Genomic DNA, 21166 nt, shown 5'->3' on the forward strand with positions numbered 1-21166 from the left:
TTTTTTTTTTTTTTTTTTGTGGAACTGGGGATTGAACTTGGGCCCTTATGCTTGCCAAGGAAGCGCTTATTCCACTGAGCCATCTCCCCGGCCCCACCCTGGCCTCTTAAAAGTTGCTTTTTATCAGAAATATTTCTACAGTAAGTGAAGAAGGGATTACTGTTAGAACATCATTTTACAGCTTTGTATGTATATATGTATGTATGTATGCATGCATGTATTGAACACAGGGTCTATCAGGTCAGAGTTGCAGTGATCCTCCTGTCTCAGCCTCCCGAGCCCTGGCACTACAGCCAGGTGTCGCCATGCCCTGTTACGGGGTGGCATGGTGCACCGGGTTTCTGGGTCAGCATGGCATATGGCACTGGGGTTGAACTTGGTTCCTTGTGCTTGCCAGCTAAGTGCTTAGACCACTGAGCTATCTCCAGTGCTGCAGCTCTTAAGGAGACACTGAACACCAACAGCTGCTGTAGAACACAGAAACAATCTGTACTGCCTAACTACTAACCCCATCAAGAGAAATAACAATGGAGGAAAAACTGTACCCAGTAAGTTTTCTAGATCTAAGTTATCTGAAATAGAAGTACAGAGAGAACACATTACATTGCACAACAGTGTGTAGTGTGTATTTCAAAGAGAGAATTTTCAATTTTCTCACCATAAATGATGTATTTTTGAGAGCAAGTATGTTTAACCTGATATAAAACATTATACAACATATATGGCATTATGATATACAATTGTTGTTTTAATGGTAATGTCTACCAAAGATACAAATGTATGATTCTTGTAATCTGTTTCTAGAAAGTTATCTGTTTCTAACTCTTTCTAGGAAGTAATCTCACATGATCAACATTGCTAAGGCTGGAATAAACAGAGGAGCCTCTGGAATAAGGAGCATGCCTCACAAATCCATAGCTTCGAGGCTAGGAGAAGGAAAACCAGGGCTTTTTGGACTACTAACCCCAAAGAAACTGTTCATTCAAAAATACAGAAGAGGGCTGGGGAGATGGCTCAGTAGAATAAGCGCTTCCCTGGCAAGCGCAAGGGCCTGAGTTCAATCTCCAGTTCCATAAAAAAAAAAAAAAGGGGGTGCTATCATTTCAGGCGGCTTGTGCTCACTAGAGTTGAAAAAAAAAAAAAAAACAGAAGAAAACTGGGCATCGTGGCACACACCTATAAATCCCAGCACTTTGGAGGCTCAAGCAGGAAGAGTGCCACAAGTTCAAAGCCAGCCTGGGCTACACGGTGAGTTCATGGCCAGCCTGAACATGGCAAGACCCTGTCTCTAAATAAGCAAACAAAGAAATATCAAAGCAGGGGGCTTTTTTTTTGTTTTGTTTTTAGGCTTTTGTTTCTTTCGTTCCTCTACTCTTCTGTCTTCTTTTAACTTTTCCTATTTTTACTTCTCCATATTATTTTTCTCCTTTTCTTCCTATTACGTTTGTTTTTTTTTTTAAATTCTTTTATTTATTTATGTGTGTGTGTGTGTGTGTGTGTGTGTGTGTGTGTGTGTGTGTGTGGCCAGCTCAGCCTACCAGGGGGCGGGGCTGGCTGGCATGTGGTGCTGGGGGATTGAACCGCGGTTCCTGTGCTTTGTTAAGCTTGTTCTAAGTAGGTGCTTTAGACCACTGAGCCATCTCACCAGCCCTCTTCCTATTACCTTCTATTCTTATTTTTTTGGTTAACTTTATATAATTCTATAAATATCCTAATTAATAAGATCACTCGGCATTTAGCATGATATCACTTTTCTCTCACCTGACATTATTTAATTTTTTAATCTTTTTTTGTATTGTCCCATTCCCACAATGAACTGTATCTTTAATGATATAGCCATTAAACTTAATTATTCTTTAGTTTGTTAAACTTTACGTTAGTACTGTTGAATCCTATTGTTATTGGAAATATAGTAGTATTTGCTATATGTCCGTATTTGGTTGGTGTGTTTATACTCTATAGATTTCTTTTGTAAGGATAAGGGTGGTACATTATTGGTTCATATGATATGTCAATATCCAGTTTGTCTTGGATATTACTGTTACTGACTTACTTGATGTTGCCTGGGTCACATACTTGTATCTATTAATAGGTTTTCTCTGTATGCCAATATCTAGATTGCCTTTGTGACATTAACAATATTGTAGTTAATTCCCAGAGAACTAGGTCCTGGGCCAATTTACTGCATCTCCTCCTGCCATACTAAGAGGTCATCAGATCTTTGGAGAGAGGCAAAGGACTTTCGTAAGTCATCCTCTGAGTGGGTCACAGAAAAGCAGACTAAAGACTTTCCATTATAAGTGACTGCATCCCCAAGCACAAACTAAATCAAACAATCAATCAATCAATCAAACAAATAGCAACAGAAACATGAATAGACAAAGCAAGAATATGCCTCCCCAAGTTCCACTCTCCCAAAGCTGATCCATGAGGGGGTTAGGGGAGTAAACACAAAAGCCAAATCACTCAAAAGGGTAGTAGAGGAGATTAAAAAACAGATCAGTGAGGTGCTTGGAGAGATCACAGAAATTACAACTAATGAGATAATCAAGGTAATAAAATCCTCAGGGAACTTACAACAGAAGACACTAATAAAATGCTAGCTGAGCTAAACAGTTGACACAAAATATGAAAAAAAAACCCAAAAAACATTTTTCTTGGGGGCCGGGAGATGGCTCAGTAGAATAAATGCTTGCCTGGCAAGCACAAGTGCCTGAGTTCAATGCCTGGTTCTGCAAAAACAAAACAAACAAAAACACATTTCTCTCATTGTTCATGACAGTTTGTCTTTTGGGGCTGGGGAGACACCTCAATAAGCACTTGCCTGGCAAGCACAGGGTCCTGAGTTCAATCCCTGGTACCACAAAATAACAACAACAACAACAACAACAACAACAACAAAAACCCCACAAAACACGAACATTTTAGCAAACAATCAGAGTTCATGAAAAGGTTCTAAACAGAAAATCAGGAGATTAAAAACTGAGTAACAGAAGTGACCAAGGTAAAAACAGAGTATCACAATTAGACCAGGCGTGGTGGCACATGCCTATAATCCCAGCACTCAGGAGGCTGAGGCAAGAGGATCACTGAGAGTTTGAGGCCAACCTGAGCTACTTAGTAAGTTCAATGCCAGCCTGAACTATACAGCAAGACTATCTCAAAAAATAAAACAAGACAAAATCAGAAGACAAGAATGCTTTCAAAGTAAATAAATTGGGCTGGGGATACAGCTCAGTGGCATAAGCACCTGCCTGGCAAACACAAGGTCCTGAGTTTGATACCCAGTACCACCAAAGAAACAAACAAACAAAACAAAGTAAAGCTCAAAAAAGAGAACAAGAGAAATAAATACAGCTCAATGGCACAAGTGCCTGCCTGACAAGCACAAGGTCCTGAGTTCAATTCCCAATACTGCCAGCCCCCCAAATCAGAGTATAATCAATTCTTCAAGCTATCTAAAGAATATATGGGAAAAAATTGACATCCCTACTCCTGAAAAAATATAAATTAAAACCACAATGAGGTGATAATATCATTTTTGTCAATGCATATTAAAATAATGAAAAATAAATATTGGTGAAGATAGGGAAAAGGAATGCTAGTACACTGTTGGTGGAAATACAAAGTAATACAGTGCAGAAAACAGCATGAAGTTCTCAAAAAGTTAAAAATAAAATTACCCTATGATCCAACAATCACTACTAAATCACTACTAGATTTATATCCAAGAGAAATAGCAACAGTATGCTGAAGGATTCTGTACTGCACTGTTCACAGCAGCACTGTTCACACTAGGGATGACACACAACCAATGCACGTATGCAACAGCAGGTGAGTGGATTAAAAACATGAGACAACAGTCTGTCTCTCTGACATACTCAGCCTGAACAAAGAAAAAAATGCTGTTATTTATGGTAACACTGACAAATCTGAAGAGCATTCTATTAGGTGAAATAAGCCAGAATGAAGAAGACAACTACATTGTCTGATTTACAGTGGAATCTAAAAAAGTTAAATTCAGAGAAGCAGAGATTAGAATGTTGGTGGTTACCTTCAGCTTTATGGAGAAAAGCTGAGGAGATACTGGTCAAAGGACAGAAAACTTCGGTCAGGCCAAAGGAATAATTTCAAAAGTAATACTGAAAATTTGGAGGCTATAGTTATGTAACAATGATCACAAGGCAGGTGGTGTGTTGTGCATTTGTAATCCCACTATTCCACAGGTGGAGGCAAGAGGATTATGAGTTTGAAGTTTGCCTAATCAATCCCACGTAAAAATAAAACAAGAAGACCCACACTACATTCTTAAAAATCACTAATAGATCTGAAATCACCACAAAAATTAAGCATGTGAGGTAATACACAATGTACTCATTCTATAAACATCACATGACCCATGACATAAACATTTGTCAATTTTAAAAATTATTAGAAAAAAAATCAATGAAAGCATATAATATACTTAAGACACAAAAATCTCATGGGGGGGTGGGGTCTTGCAACTTAGTTCAAGCTGGCCTTGAGCTAGGTAGTCCAGACTGACCTCAATCCTCATAACTGCTGGAATTATAGGTGTGTATTACTGTGCTAGGCAAAAACCTCCATAATTTTATCAGACTTATTATGGATTCCATGCTATTTATAGAGTGTCTACTTATTTCATATGAGTAAGAATTTCCTGAAGTACATACTTGTTCTTACCTTTAGATTTTGGGATCAGCTCTCCACAGCTGAGTATCCGTACCTCAGCAAATGGTTTACTAGCTGCGTCTGTTTTCTGGTTTTCTATCTCTCTTACAACTTCTTGACCAGAGATCACTTGTCCAAAAACAACATGATGCCTAAAGAACAAAACAATGATGATTAAATAAAGGCCTCTTACTTTAATAGTAATTTAAAGAAGGTTATAAAATATTGGAAAAAAACTTTACCCATCTAAATGAGGAGTTGGTTTCGTTGTTCTTTTGGAAGTCATCAGACAAGAATAAAAACAAAGTCAGAGAAAAACAAAGTTAGCATCTCTAAAAAGGAAAAAAAAATAACTGTATTGGAAACAAAGTTGAAAACAAAGATTTTGTATACTATCTTAACAAAAGAACTGTATTATCCTAACCTTAAACAGAACAGAACACAAAATGTTTTCTTCTTTTTTTTGGCAGAACCGGAGATTGAACTCAGGTCTTGCACTTACCAGGGAAGCGCTTATTCCACTGAGCCATCTCCCTGACCCCATAAAATGTTTTCTATATGATGTATGTCTTAAAAGTTTTCCTGAATACAAAAGCAAAATTTACTCAATGTTGGAACCTGGGGTATAAAGTTGACATTTTGGTGTATTATCCATTTACATTTTCTGCATGTCACTGAGTTCTTATTGAATGTTCACAGTTGCAAAATGTTACACAAAACATAACAATATTTATTAAACCATGCTAACTGCTAATGAGTTTCGCATCAATACTTTTCATCTTAAGCCCTTTAAACTGCAGGAAATGGAAGTGTTGAGAGAAGTGAATGTGGCCATGTTCTGATGGCCCTCAGTCATATCCTGAAAAGTGATGCAAATAGTCTTTAAATTTTTCTTTTAAATGTATTTAGTATAAGTTCTACAGCGTCTCATTACACATATCAGACCCACAGAGACCCTTCTGTTTTCATCCTCCCTAGTGCTGGGATTACAGGCGCGTGCCACCACACCCTATCTGTCTTTAAAATTTTAAGTTTCTTGCCAACATCTACAATTTTGGGGGGGTAAAAAAAAAAAGGATATTTTCACAAGACACGGTGGTCTATGCCTAGAATCCTAGCTACCTAGAAGGCTAAGGCAGGAAGATCACAAGTTCAAGACCAGCAAGGACAATATAGTGAAACTCCAGGTTTCAGACCTCTTTGGAATATCTTTAACTTGGGTACCTGGAACATGAGAATAACTGACCAGAAGTGAATTTTGTGTATGGCACAGGGTGGGGAGGTAGTGTTACTGGAATTGAACCCCAGGACAAATGATCACTGAGCTACACTCATAGCCCTTTCTACTTTTTTGAGATAGGCTATCTCACTAAGTTTCCAGGTTAGTCATGAACTTGCCTCAGCCTCCTAAGTAGATGACTTTACAGGTATGTCCACCTATTGCCTTAACACATAGATTATTGTCCCAATAGCATTACTTATGCTACTTACATTGTCTAGGCTTTGAATTGTTACCCTGATATCAAGTGTAATTCATGTTGAGAAAGAACCCTAGATTAGAATTTGGGTCAAAACCTAAAACAAGAGTACAGAGGCACATACCTATTATCCCAGCTATTGGGAAGGCTGAGGTGGGAAGACATTTGAGCCCTAGAGTTCATCCAACTAGAGTACTAAACACAGCAACAGCCCCTTCTCACAACAAAGCTCCAATTCAAAACAAGACCTAAAATAAAGACTGTTTTATTTATTTATTTTTGCGGAACTGGGGATTGAACTCAGGTCCTTGCGCTTGCCAGGGAAGCCCTTATTCCACTGAGCCATCTCCCCAGCCCTAAAGACTGTTTCATAGCAAATCCATTTTGTTGTTGTTGCAATCTTCCCCCCATATATGAAAGAAGGCTGTTATTTGGTTATGTCCTAAAAACGTGTTGGGAGAATAAAGATAGGTAGGAGTAAGACTTATTAGTGCTTTAAAATCATATAAAAATGGCATTATAGGCTGCACAAGGTAGAACACAACTGTTTTGGAGGACCACCTGAACAGCTCTCCTTGAAAGAGCAACTGTCTCCATTTTGACTGAGCCTGACCCTATTTCCTCATATTGTTATGTACAGAGCTGGCTAGGTCTTCTGTTTATCCTTCAGTTGGCTTTAAGCAATGGATATTGGGGTCCAGCTGAGGTGATGGTGATAGTCTTTGAAGGTGGCATGCGTGTTTCCATGATAAACTTGCTGCTCTTTAATGTGTGCTGGGTCCGAACAGGACAGTAGAGCTAATGCTCCGCACCGCCAGCTGGGATTGAGCTTCGAGATAGAGGCTATGAATTTTTGGGGCCTGAAAGACTACATTAAAGCTGAAGCACCATACCCCCCAAAATATTAGATGCTATCTCTATGGCATAATAGTATAATGCAGATTACTCTCTCTACATAGACTCTTTGCATATGGCAGAGGTAAATTTAGGCCACCCACCTAGCTCAGCTCACAATGGTCACCTACTTCCCACAATTCTCAGTCAATCCTCCTCAAGCCCCCCCCACTGAATAAAAACCGGGTGAGGTCATGGGTCACTTTCTTTGTTCCGGGAATACATCTTTGTGGCTGAACTTAAGAGTCCCTTGACTCCCCAATAACTGAAAATACAATTTAGTGTCTTTCACTGTGGGTTGCAATGAAAGTGGTAGATTGGAATCAACTTGATGAGATTCCAATAATGTAACTTTGGGATTACAAATATTGGCTTCTTGGATCGAGAAGAGGACCTGGAAGTGACTCCTACAAACTGTAATCCCTGCACTCGGGAGGCTGAGGCAGGAAGGTCACCTTGAGTTTAAGGTCAGCCTGCACTACAGTGAGACTTTGCCCCCTTCCCCAAAGCATTAGAAATTTGGAAGGAACTTTCTAAGTTCACCATTGTTAAAGAACCTATAATAGTACTGAAGAAAATTACAGCATAGGTGTATTTTTAAGTTTACCTAACTTTGAAGTTAATTCTCTCCTGCTTCCTCACTGTAATATACTCAAACTTTAGGGGCTGGGGAGATGGCTTGGTGGAATAAGCGCTTCCCTGGCAAGCGTAAGGGCCTGAGTTCAATCCCCGGTTCTGCCAACCCCGCCCCCCCACCAAAAAAAATATATATACTCAAACTTTTCCTATAACCATGTAGAACTATAAAAACCTTGGTGTATAGAATGTGGGGGTACATGCCTGTAACCCCAACATTCTGGAAAGCTGAAGCAGGATGATCCGAAGTTTGGCCCCCAAGCTGGGCCAAATGAGAACCTATTTCAAAAAAATGGATGAGCTATAGCTCAGTGAGAAGGCCCTAAGATCAATCCTCAGCCTCAAAACCAACCAAACAAACACTCCCGTACATTGTTGGTGGAAATGTAAAATGGTTCAACTGATGTAAAACACATTTGGTAGTTCCTCAAAAAGCTACCTTATGACCCAGCAATTCCATTCCTAGGCATATAACCTCAGAACTGAAAATGGACTCAAGCACTTCAGCAGTATTCACAACTAGATAACACAGGTAAAAACAGCACAGATGACTGGACAAGCAAAAGGCTGAAGTGTTATTCAGCCACAAAAATAATACATTTTTGTTATATATTATAAGAACGAACCTTGGAACCTGCTAATTGAAACAATGCAAAGTAACTGAACGTTTTTTCCAAATGAATAATTTAGAACAAGGAAGTTCACAGTCAGAAAGTAGATTTAAGGCTACTCAGGAGGCATAGAGAAGGAGAATGATGGAACAGCTCTAGAAATACAATGTATTTTTTTGTTTTCTGAGATGGGATCTCACTACTTAATCCAGGCCAGACTTGAACTTGCATCAATCCTGTTGCTTCAGTCTCCCACATGCTTGGATTACAGACATGCACCACCACACTTGGTAATAATTTCTGTTATGCTGAAACATCTGACCAGTATTTATATTGTACAGAAAGGAGCTCTGCAGAGCTCCTTTTTACACTCTTATCTGCACTTTCTAATTTTTCTTTAAAAAAAAAAAAAGAAAGAAATGAAAGAGTTGGCTTTAATTTAAAAATACAGAAGAGTTGTTTTCATTTGAAAATAAAGAGCTAAGATGAATACATGACAATTAAGTGAATACAAGAGCAATTACAGGTCCCCTGATCACAATTTTTTTTTTTTGCAAACACAATTAGAAAAGTTTATTAGTACTAAATTTGAGATAACAAATAAATCTGGGTACATAGGTAAATTTATAAATACAGAATCTGTGAATAACAAGGACTGTCTGGTTTTTACTCTGCTTTCTGTTTTGTTATTTATTCTTTTAATGCGCAATCCCTTAATGACAGAGGATATGTTCCAAGACTCCAAGTGGATGCCTCCAACTACAGTCCTGAATCCTATATACAGTAAATGTACACACCTAAGATAAAATTTAACTTATAAAGAACACATAGAGATTAAAACAAAAAATTTAAACTAAGAAAATTACACTAATAAACTGTTTAGATAATGGTCTCTCAAAATATTGTACTCATCCTTCTTGTGGTAGCATAAGCTAATACGACACCTACGTGCTCAAATGAAATGATTTAGAGGCACTGTGATGTAGCCTTAGAGTAGCAGTAAGGGCTACTTGAACACACGAGTATGATACCTTGACAGTGTAACCAGGGAGGTTACAAAATAACAGGTAGGTAGTCTATACAGTATTAACAGCATGGCCAAAATGATGATCCACATTAGAGTACTGTAATATTTCATGAAGTCATCAGAATTTAAAACTTAAGAATTACTCATTTCTAGAATTTTCCATTTACTATTCATAGACCATCACTAACAATGGGATACAAACTATGAAAAGCAGAACTATATATATAAGGTAGGACCACTATCTCTCAGTAGGGATTCCAAGATTAGTTTGTTGATTATAACCTATTATTATTATTTATTTTGATGTACAAACTGTCCTAATTTGGCCAACAGTTATTTTAAACTAGCTCTCATGTTCTTTTAGCAAAGCTTCATCATTTGAAAACTTGACCAGCACAGCTTATCAACTCTTTCAAAAATTCTTTCCTCCTCATTAAACACCCCTCAATTAAAAGATCATCTCCTACTTATTAGTGATCAATGGAGGACACATAGATAACAACTTTGAGGTACTTAACCATCAGATCATAAATACTTACATGAAGAACTGTGATCCATTTGTGTCTTTCCCCCTATTGGCCATTGACAAAAGAAATTCTTTGTTGTGTTTAACAGCAAAACTCTCATCTAAAGAGAAGCAACAATTTCAGTTAAATTTTGAGTATAAAAATTCATTTTAGGCCCTTTTTTTTTTTTTTGGTGGAACCAGGGATTGAACTCAAACCCTTGTGCCTGCCAGGGAAGCACTTATTCCACTGAGCCATCTCCCTGGCTAAAAATTCATTTTCAAACCACTTTTTAACAGGTATATATTCCTTAGTTCCAAATAAAGCTAGGTTACATAATTAGGTTATGAAGAATCAAATGAGTTGATTTTTTTCTGTTTTGCTGTATTTGTCTATCCTTTGTTTGCCTACTATGTTCAAGGTCTTGGGTTAGAACCCAGCACCACACACACATAGAGAGAGCAAGACAGAACCCAACAGGATTCTTTCATATTTCACCTGCTTCACTTGTGAATGAGAAGAAGCACACATAGTACTATTTAAATTGGACTCATTGACTTAAAATGCTCTGTAATATCATTCATTAAAAACACTGACTTAGGGCTGGGGAGATGGCTCAGCAGAATAAGCACTTGCCTGGCAAGCACCAGGGCCTGAGTTCAATTCCTGGTTCCACCAAAAAGAAAGAAAAACAAAACATAGACTTGTCTTCCAAACTACAATTAGAATAGGAGAACAAGACATGTGGAATTTCAAACAAAATTTCACTGAATATCAAATGTGACAGATGGAAGTCACACATTCCCAGGTCTATAGAATTCTAAATGATCTTTATATCACTAAAAAACTCGATAGAAATTTAAATTTCAAAAAATTTGACCAATTTAGAATATCACAGATTTTGAAAGAGTTTTTCACAGAAAACAAATATATGGGCTTGGTGTGGAAGTATACACCTGTAATTTCAGCACTTGGAAGCCTGAGGTAGGAGGATCTATGAGCTGAAGGCTGGTCCAGGCTACAAAGTGAGTTCAAGGCCAGTGTGAACTAGAGGGAGACCTTGTCTCAAAACAACAACAAAAACTAAAAAGAGGGGGAAAAAATCTCCACAAGAAATAGTAAATAAGAACACTGTAAAAATTTGAATATTTTTACTAAGAAATACCCAAGAACCCCCTTTAATAAAGGTTAAGACACTACTATGGAAGTTCCTATTATTTCTTTTCTTTTTTTTTTTTTTGTGGTACTAGGGATTGAACTCAGGGCCCTTTATTTTACTGAGCTATCTCCCCGGTCCAGCAGCTCCTATTCTAGCACTATGATCCTAACAGTTCAGAAAATAGTAATAAAACTCTTCTTGAAATAGTAAGATGTATTAATGGCCTAAAATCAAAATAAACCTTATCTATATAAGAAGTGTAAGGCTGGCCAAATAGCTCAGCAGATTAAAGTGCCTGCAAGCCGGCTGAGTGACTGGGGGTTCAATCTCTGCGACTGCCCTGCAGGCCCAGTCTCCGGGGCGCACTGAAACAGCAATTGAGACTCGGCATGTGGCCCTTCCCTGTAATCCCAGCTCTTGAGAGGCTGTAAACAAGTGGATCACTATGTGTCGGATATAGTAGTGAGACCCTGAACACCCTGTAGATCATTCCCTAACATACAAATAAATAAATAAAAATTGGGGCTGGCGAGATGGCTCAGTGGTCTAAAGCACCTACTTGGAACGAGCTTGGCAAAGCACAGGGACCGCGGTTCCATCCCCCAGCACCACATGCCAGCCAGCCCCGCCCCCTGGTGGGTTGAGCTGGCCACACACACACACACACACACACACACACATAAATAAAAAAAAAAATTAAAAAAAATTTTTTTAAAAATAAATAAATAAATAAATAAAAATTAAAAAATAAAAAAGTGTATACAGCTGAGGATACAGCTCAGTGGCATAAGTGCCTGCCTGCAAGCACGAGATCCAGAGCTCAATCCCCGGTACCAAAAAAATAAAAATAATAATTATAGTAACAATAGAAGTGTATATATAACATTTAAGAAAAGGAACCTATTATGATAATTTGATATTAGCAGGCTATTTAATGAATAATCCTGTAATAAAGATCAGATGAGTATTAAAATCATAAATATAAATATTTTTACCTTCAAAAAATCCTCCATAAATAGACTCTCCTCCTCGTCCATTTCCTAAGAATGAAAAACACAAAACTCTTAGAACTCACAAGATATTAATGCCTTGATGGCGATGCCAAAACAAAATATTCCCCACAAACTACTTCAAATAATTCTGAAACAATGATTTGTAAGAGTACAGCGACTCATGCAATTTGCAGTTGTAGCAATACCCCAGTGTGCCTCTGCCTATGGGGAGGCTGAGTTTCAAGGATCACAAGGGAGACCAGCCCCAGGGAATGAGTGACCCTCTGGGATGCAGCTTGGCAGTGAGCACCTGCCCGGCACATGGGCGGTCCTGGACTCGCTCCTTGGCACTGTTTTCCTCCAAAGATATTCATCTAATGTCAAGAACAATAAGATCTCAAATGGCTTTTTTTGTTTTTTGAGTCAGGGTCTTGTTATTCCAGGCTACATTTCAACTCACTACACTTAGAACTTGCAGTGATTCTCCTGTCTCAGCCTCTCAAGTGCTGGGATTATAGATGTGTCCCACCATGCATGGACCAATTACTTTCTTTCCCCTACAATACTATGGCAATAATATAACAAGGCCTATTAAGTATTCATCAATACACTGAGCTTTCAAATTGTAATGACTCTGTCACAGGTATTTTAACAGGAATTAATGTCCAAAAAAAAAAAAGAAAGAAAAGAAAAAGGAATTAATGCCAGGGTGGGGGAGATAGCTCAGTGGCCTAAGTACCTGTCTGGCAAGCACAAGGACCTGGGTTCAATCCCTGGTACTGCATGCTGCGCCAGCCCCAGAAACCCTGGTGCACTGTGTCGGCCACCAAAACCAGGTGTGTGCACACTCGTAATCCGAGCATTGGGGAGGCTGAGATAGGAGGATTAGTACAAGTATAAGTTGTGTATAAAGACTCTGTACCAAACAAACAAATGATTTTTTTTTTTTTTAAGAAATGGGTTCTTTTTTTTTTTATTTATTACATTTATTTATTGTGTGTGTGTGTGGCCAGCTCAGCGCACCAGGGGGCGGGTCTGGCTGGCATGTGGTGCTGGGGATCGAACCGCGGTCCCTGTGCTTTGCCAAGCTTGTTTCAAGTAGGTGCTTTAGAACACTGAGCCATCTCTCCAGCCCCCAAACAAATGATTAAAAAATAATCTTACAAAAAGGAATGTCAATTTTCTTCAGAGTGTCTTTAAAAAGTGTAGTATTGGGGCTGGAGAGATGGCTCAGTGGAATAAGCGCTTCGCTGGCAGGTGCAAGGGCCTGAGTTCAATTCCCGGTTCCGCAAAAAAACTGTAGTATTTATATAATAAAAAGGCCTAGGTAAATCTACACTAAAGATTACCAGTTGTGACAAAAATTAAACATGTACACTGACCAATTTAGAGACATTTTGTATCCCAAATTACATTTCTAAAATGAAAAGTGTTCCATTTAACATAGTTTTGAAGTTGGGTTAGGAAGCAGCTCACTGGGAGAGCACCTGGGTAACACAGACAGGCTCTGGGTTCAATCCCCAGAAGCACACCCTCAAAAGTGTGATTATCTGCTTTGTGCTTTCTTCTTTTATATATGTCTAAGTGTATGACCAAAGATTACACAGAATGAGAACAATATCAGAATAGACCTGTCTAGCCTTACCATCTATATAATATTTAATAAAAATATATGAGTTTCATTCAATCAGTCTCACCTTCACTGAAGTCACCACCCTGAACCATAAAATCTTTAACAACTCTGTGAAAAAGACAACTCTTATAGTGTAATGGCTTCTGGGTTGATTTCCCTGTCCCCTTTTCTCCTGTAAAGAAGAAAAATTAGTTCAACATTCAGTAGATAAGAAATGAATAAAGTGTATAAAAATAAAATTAACCATGAAAGACACTGCCCTGTAAAATAGGCCTGCTTTTGAATTTTATAGACTTTTTTAAATCAGAGAATTTTCATTCCTTTTCAGAATTTTTTTTAAAAATCCATTTTAAAATTCTTGAGATTTTTCTGGAGTACAAGAATAAATTTCAGAGGTGAGGAAAGATTGAGGGAAGGGGAGAAGAATGTGGGAAAAAAAGAATCAAGTTATATCTTGTACAGATGCAAATTCTCAATGATGAATATAATCATTATGTATATCTAAACTCTACCAATAAACTCTGAGAAAAAAAAGTCAATTTCTGCTAAAACCCCAGTATAGTCAGCATTTCTAGGAATTATAAGGCCCGACGAAAGTTTAAACAAACCTGTACAAAGACAACGAAAGTTCTCGCATGTTTTGGGGCAAACATCAGAAAACAATTCAAAGACCACTCTTCCAGCTGTAAAAGAAAGTAGCTGGTTTAAGAATCTTTACTAATTTAAAGTACTAAATTCTAATTTATAAATGTTAACTGCAGTAGGAACATTAATAGTCTTACCAGGTTGATTGTTAATGGCAATATCAAAAAAACATCGAGGACGCTGAACCTTTATTCCCATGGTTCCAAAACTTCAATCTGTGAGTGAAATACAGTTTTAGGCAAGCAGGCTAAAACAGCAAAAATTTTTCATGCATACCTGAAAAAAAGTTCTACAGAATATAAATTAGAAATTAGTTTAAATTTATTTTATTTCCATGAGGTAAATCATATGATTACTGCTTGCTTTGCAGAAATCAGATTGCATTTTGTGAGGAAAATAGAAAACATTTGAAAGACGAGGGTTAAAAACCAGGCACAGTCACTCATACTTATAATTCCAGGACTCAAGAGGCTGAGACAGGTATCACTGCAAGTATGAGGGCAGCCTGAGCTACCTAATGAGTTTAAGGCCAACTTGGACTACACAGGGAGACCCTGTCTGCAAAAACAAAAAGCAACAAAATAAGAAGGATGAGGCTGAGCCATTACCATATAATCAAATTTTATATTGGCCAAATAGAGACCATCAACTCAAATGAACCAAAGTTATATTAAGTTTGTAAGACTAATAAACTGAATAGGCAGATTATCTTTAAATTAAAAAAAAAAAAAAGACAAGGATAAATTAAGCCAAGTCAATCCTTTTACTCCCAGTAAATAAAAACAAGATTTATGATTAAGATTAAAACATCACACTTTTGGCTGGGGAGATGGCTCAGTAGAATAAGCACTTCCCTGGCAAGCCCAAGGGCTTGAGTTCAATCCCCAGTTCTAAAAAAATTAAAAAAAAAAAAAAAAATCACACTTTTAACAAGTAAAACATTCAAATTCCTAAACAATATGAAACACAAATTATCTACAGAGAAAGTAGGGTTTTTGTTTAATTTGGGACAAAGTCTCACTGTGTAGTTCAAGTTGGCCCAGAACTTACTATGTCACTCAGGCCAGCCTCAAACTCTTGGCAATCCTCCTGCCTCAGCATACTGAGTACTAGGATTACAGGCATGTACCACCATGCCCCACCTAAAGTAAGGTATTTTAATGATAGTAGTATATGGCAGATATAAAGTCTTAGAAAAAAAGTACAACATTAAGTTTTACATATGACAGGGTCATTTACAGGGTCTCATTTTTCTAAGCATGAACAACAGCCTTTATTGATGTGATAGTATGAACTCCAATGAGTGATGTGATAGTATGTCACCAATGAATGACATACTGTGTAACATTCTTGGTCTACATAGCAGATACCCTATCATTTTGCAGACATTTTTCTGATAATGCATTTATTCGACAGACTTAAAATGCTGAATTGTAGTACTTGGTGGAAGGCAAAAGAGTAAGATAAAGCAGTAAGTACAAATAGCATCCAAACTGACAGACCGTAAAAGTGACAGTTTTATGTGCTCAAAACAGACTAAATGAAATGGATATGCTTTTAAGGCAGTTATCATATCTAAACTAAGCTGGTAGTTCAGCAAAAAGCATACACTATTTTAGGTCCAATGAAACTATGATTTATATTCTCAATCCAGGTTATGTTCTTCCCCTCATCACTTTTTTTTTTTTTTTTTTGGCAACTAGGAATCCGTTATTTTTGTTCTATTTTTTTTTATTTTTTTTTTTTTTTTGGCAACTAGGAACTGAACAGAGACCCATCCATCGCAACGCATGTGTGCTACCAGAGGCACCCTTAATTAAAAATTTTATGAGGAGAACTAGAGTATAGATTGCCATGCAGTTACAGGAAACAATATAGAGGTCCAGTGTAATATAGGCCCTCCTTGGTATGCTTTGGTTAAGTGCTCCAGAAAGTCCACAGGCTTGGGCACAAGCTAGTGATATTGGGAGACAGTAGCACCATTAGGGGAAAAGGCCTAGGTGGGAAAAAGACTGTAAAACCCCAGCCTTCTCCAATTATCCTTTGCTTCCTGGCATGCATGGTCCGAAGCAGTCCCCACTCTCCAATCTTAGACTGGGACCTCCAAAACTGTTTAAATAAAACCTTTCCCTTATAAATTACCGCATTATTTCATTATAATAAAGCTGACATAATCCTGGTAAGAATATTTCCCAAAACTGTTATTGTAACAAGCACAAATGATGCTGATACAACCCACCCATCTTAATTCACAATTTACTTATACTCATCTAACTCTACAAAAATTTTTGCTTGTTACTTGGGACATGGTCTCACTATGTAATCTAGGCTGTCCTCTAACTCACAGCAATCCCTGTTTCAGCCTCCTAAGTGCTGGGATTACAGATGGATTACTAGCACCACCATGTCCAGTTAGTTAGTTAGTTAGTTTGTTTATTTATTTATTTATTTATTTATTTATTTATTTTTGCGCGCACGCGCGCGCGCATGCATGTGTGTGGCCAGCTCAGCCCACCAGGGGGCGGGGCTGGCTGGCATGTGGCACTGGGGATTGAACTGCGGTCCATATGCTTTGCTAAACTTGTTCTAAGTAGGTGCTTTAGATCACTGAGCCATCTCACTAGCCCCAGTTTTACACAATTTTCTATCACTATCCTTATACAGCCCATCGCTTGATAAATGCATGAGGGCTAGAGATGAGCTCAGTAACAAAGCACTAGCTCAGCAGGCTTAGGGCCCAGGTCAATCCTCAGCACAAGGGACACCAAGGATGGGACAAAAGCAAGACAGCAAGGGACTGACAGTACCACTTTGTCCAAACTACCAACAATTTGAAAAATACAAATTACATGTATTCATCCATTTAATGCCAATCATATGAATTAAGGATTAAATTATACACAAGCTTATGTTGTATTCAAAATCAGCCCAAGGGCCAGGAAGACAGCTTGGCAGCCTAAGTGCCTGCCTGGCAAGCATAAGGACCTGGGTTCAACTCCCAGTAACACATACTGTGCTGGCCCCGGAATCCTGGGCATGCTGTGCCAGTTATCAAAGCCAGGTGTGGTGGTGTACACCTGTAATCCCAGCAGCACTGGGGAGGCTGAGACAGGAGGATCACTACAAATCTGAGCTGCGTAGTGAGACCCTGAACCAAATACATAAAAATATTTAAAAAGATAAAAATCAGCCCAAGGGTTATGGCATTCACTTTTGGCATTATTGCATGAAAAAAAATTTTTCTCGTAACTTCCTCTATTTTAAATTTCTAATAAATACTATGAAGAACAGAATTTTGTTTTGCATAAAGCAAAACTAGAAAGAAAGGATATCTTCTGCCAGGGAGATAGCTCAGTAGAGTAAGCGTTTGTTTGGTAAGCACAAGGGCCTGAGTTCGATCCCTGGTTCCACCAAAAAAAAAAAAAAAATGATAAAACATTAAGATTTTGGGCCAGGGAGATAGTTCAGTAGAATAAGCACTTGCCTAGCAAGCGCAAGGTCCTGAGTTCAATCCCTGGTACCACCAAAAAAAAAAAGATACCTTTTATTTTTTATTTTTTTGGCGGAACCAGGGATTGAACTCAGGCCCCTGCACTTGCCAGAGAAGCGCTTATTCCACTGAGCCATCTCTCTGGCCCCTAGAGGATACCTTTTAATCCTTTAGCATATTACAGACACAGATTTACTTACAAATAATTAAGCAACATTATGTACATGTAATAACACCCCATGATAAATATAATCATTATGTACTGCATATATGTACTAATTTAAAATTTAAAACAAAAGAGCAACATGGGACTGGAAATGTGACTCAGTGGTAGAGTTCTTGCCTTACATGCATAATGCCTTGGGTTCAATCCCCAGTACACCCCCCCCCCAAAACATTGATGTTCTGCCAAGTTGGTTACATTGGTTTTATGTGCTTATTGTTTCTATTCCTATACATCTGGATGGGGATATCCTGAATCTACAAATGTGATTCAGAAAAATTATTCAAAAAAAATTAAATCAAGACTTAGTATGTCATCATCTGCATTTTTTATTTATTTTGGTCTTTTTGAGACAGGGTCTTGCTATGTAGTTCAGGTTGGCCTTAAGCTCACTTTGCAGCCCAAGCTGGTCTCAAACTCACAATGATCTTCCTGCCTGAACCTCCTGAGTGCTGAGTGCTGGGGCTACAGGCGTGCACCACCACATATCGCTCAAGGCCAGGCTGCACTACATAATGAGGCTCTGTCTCAAGTAAAAAATAAAATAAAAAATAAAAATGCCCCTACCATCATTTACCCGAAATGTCATACCATAGATCTTAAGGGTCTGAACTAGTACTGTTCAAGGGAAGTATTTCTCCTTCCCATCCATACAATTTTGCTACCGTTTCTCTGCACTTTATTTCAGTTGCCTTGTAATTCCTGCTGTTCTTTGGCCCCTGCCACCTTTCCCTGTAAATGTCCTCTACATTTGTTTCCTCTAAGGAGAATGTCTTTTGACACCAGATCTTCACACAATCAACCCTCACTTAACTCACTACTAGAACCTCTTGTTCAGAGGCCATTTCTACTAAAAGCAAACCCCATTCTCCAACACTTACTATTTTCTTGTTCTGCTTTTAAGCTTCTTCCCAACACTTACTGCTTATTGGTAAAATTTGAGTTTCTTTATCTATCTCTTCTCCCTAGAATACAAGCTTCATGGTCTGACAAAGTTTTCAAGTTTTGCTCCCTTTTTAATTCCTAATACTACAGACTGTGCTTAGCATATAGCAGGTAATCAGTATTTACCAAATGAATGAATAAATTTAAGAGGACAGTGACACAACATTGTCCCAGGAGTGATGGTGCATGCCTGTCATCTAAGCATTCAGGAGGCTAAGGCAGGGGGGCCTGCTCCAATTCTGAGGCCGGCCTGGGCTACATACAAGAGTTTAACCAACCTGAACTATATAGCATGACTGACTAAAACAAACAAACAAACAAACAAAAAAAAAAAAAAACAAGAAAAAAGTGAAACACAAAACATGAAAATTTGCAATAGAACTGTTCGCTTAATAGAAGAACAGTTCAATAAAATATGATACAAACACATTATTTACACTATGGAACTATGTAGAGTCACCTATACAAATTCAGGGCCAGGGATGTTAAGTGGTGAGGTTTTACATTGTATGCTTGAGGCCCTGGATTTTATTCAAAGCAACACAAAAAGGTTTTCTTACATCATGTTATTATTTAATTGAAAACAACTGGTTGAAAACCTACTGTTTCATTGCCCCCCACCACCAGGATGCACACAAGTACTTTTTGATACCATAAAATAACATCTTATTTCTGACAAAGTTCTAGGGAATATATATTAAAACACTAGCCAGATGTGGTGGTGCACGCCTGTAATCCCAGCACTTAGGAGGCTGAGGCAGGAGGATTACTGTGAGTTTGAGAATGTGCCTGGGCTACATACTGAGTTCAAGAACAGCCTGAATTAAAAAAAAAAAAAAAAAAAAAAAACAGCCTGAATTGTAGAGTGAGACGCTGTCTCAAACACAACACAACAAAACTCTAAACAATATCTCTGCAGAGGTGATGGAAATTAGAGAGCTCAGTCAATAGCATATTCAGCTGAGGCAAGAGGACTGCTGCTGGCTCTAGGCCAAACAAACATAAAAACACCAACAACAAATAAGGAAATACATGAAAATATATGAAGAACATACCTCTAGGTTTCTAGGTTATACGTGATTGTTCTTCACTTTTCAATTTCCCAGGTTTTATAAAACAGACTTACAGTAGAAACTTTAAAAAGAACAATCAAAGCCAGGTATGGTGGTACATGCCATTAACCAACTACACAATGAAATCTTGTCTAAAAAAAAAAAAAAAAAAAAAAAGACAAACCTTCAACAATATGTTTTTAAAAAACTACCTTGCGCCCCATGATTAGTACTCTTTTAACCTGGATGTGTGGCACATGCCTATGGTTGTTACTTGAGTGGATGAGGTAGGAGGGTAGCCTGTGACCAGGAATTAGGGTTAGCCTAGGCAATAAAGTGACAGTCATTTACTTTTTCTTTTTATCCTGTGCTTAGGATGGAAGTCAGGGCCTTTGGCATGTTAGGTAAGTGTTCTACCACTGAGCTACATCTTCAGCACCATCTCTTAAAATTTTTTTTTAAGTTTTCCTTTTTATATTTTAAAATTTCAGTCTAGAAGAGCTTTAAAAATGATTTTTTCATAAAATTGTGTCACCTCTCCAAATGGATCAAAAATGTGAATATGTACATAAACTCTACATATTGAGTAGCATTTTAGATTTACCAAAGATAAAGTAAATAAAAATTAAATAACAGACATAAAATACTTGAACTTGGGTCAGGCATATAGATCAGTGGCATTGTACCTGCATGGCAAACACTAAGTCCTAGAGGTCAAGTCTGACTCCCAGTTCCACAAAAAAACCCACAAAACTCCCTGAACTCATGAACAGCTTATTATCTGCACTTGTATGAATGAAATTAGGATCTGGGAAGGAAAGCAGGAGAATCGTAAGTTCAACCCCATCCTGGACAATTTAGTGAGACCTAGTATTACAATAAAAATATAAAGAGCCTGGGAATGTGCGAGACCTGGGTTTAATCTAACGTGAACAAAAGAAAAGGCATTAAGAACTGAAAGAAAGAAAAAAGGAGGAAGGGAAAAAGAAAAGAGGAGCTGGAGAGCTAGCGTGGTGGTTTACGCATCAGTCTCTATAGCGGGATCTTGCAGGTTCGAGCCCCTGCCCTGCCTTGGGGCTGGGGAAGATGGCTCAGTGGAATAAGTGCTTCCCTGGCAAGTGCAAGGGCCTGAGTTCAATCCCTGGTTCTGCCAAAAAAGAAAGAAAGAAAGAAAGAAAGAAAG

General features: G+C 38.1%; 1 protein-coding gene across 1 annotated transcript in view; it reads right to left on the minus strand.

Annotated features, from left to right (window-relative positions):
- The window catches only part of Ppig (peptidylprolyl isomerase G), a 42905-nt gene that overhangs the window by 10929 nt on the left and 10810 nt on the right, over nt 1–21166 (minus strand). The window contains 7 exon segments of the mRNA XM_012515490.2: nt 4705–4844; nt 4935–4964; nt 9878–9965; nt 11999–12043; nt 13693–13800; nt 14237–14311; nt 14411–14488. Coding sequence (XP_012370944.2) covers nt 4705–4844; nt 4935–4964; nt 9878–9965; nt 11999–12043; nt 13693–13800; nt 14237–14311; nt 14411–14471 — 547 coding nt within the window. The 5' untranslated portion in view covers nt 14472–14488.

This window comes from Octodon degus, unplaced genomic scaffold (assembly GCF_000260255.1).
Source record: "Octodon degus isolate 3935 unplaced genomic scaffold, OctDeg1.0 scaffold00065, whole genome shotgun sequence".
Lineage (NCBI taxonomy): Eukaryota > Metazoa > Chordata > Mammalia > Rodentia > Octodontidae > Octodon > Octodon degus.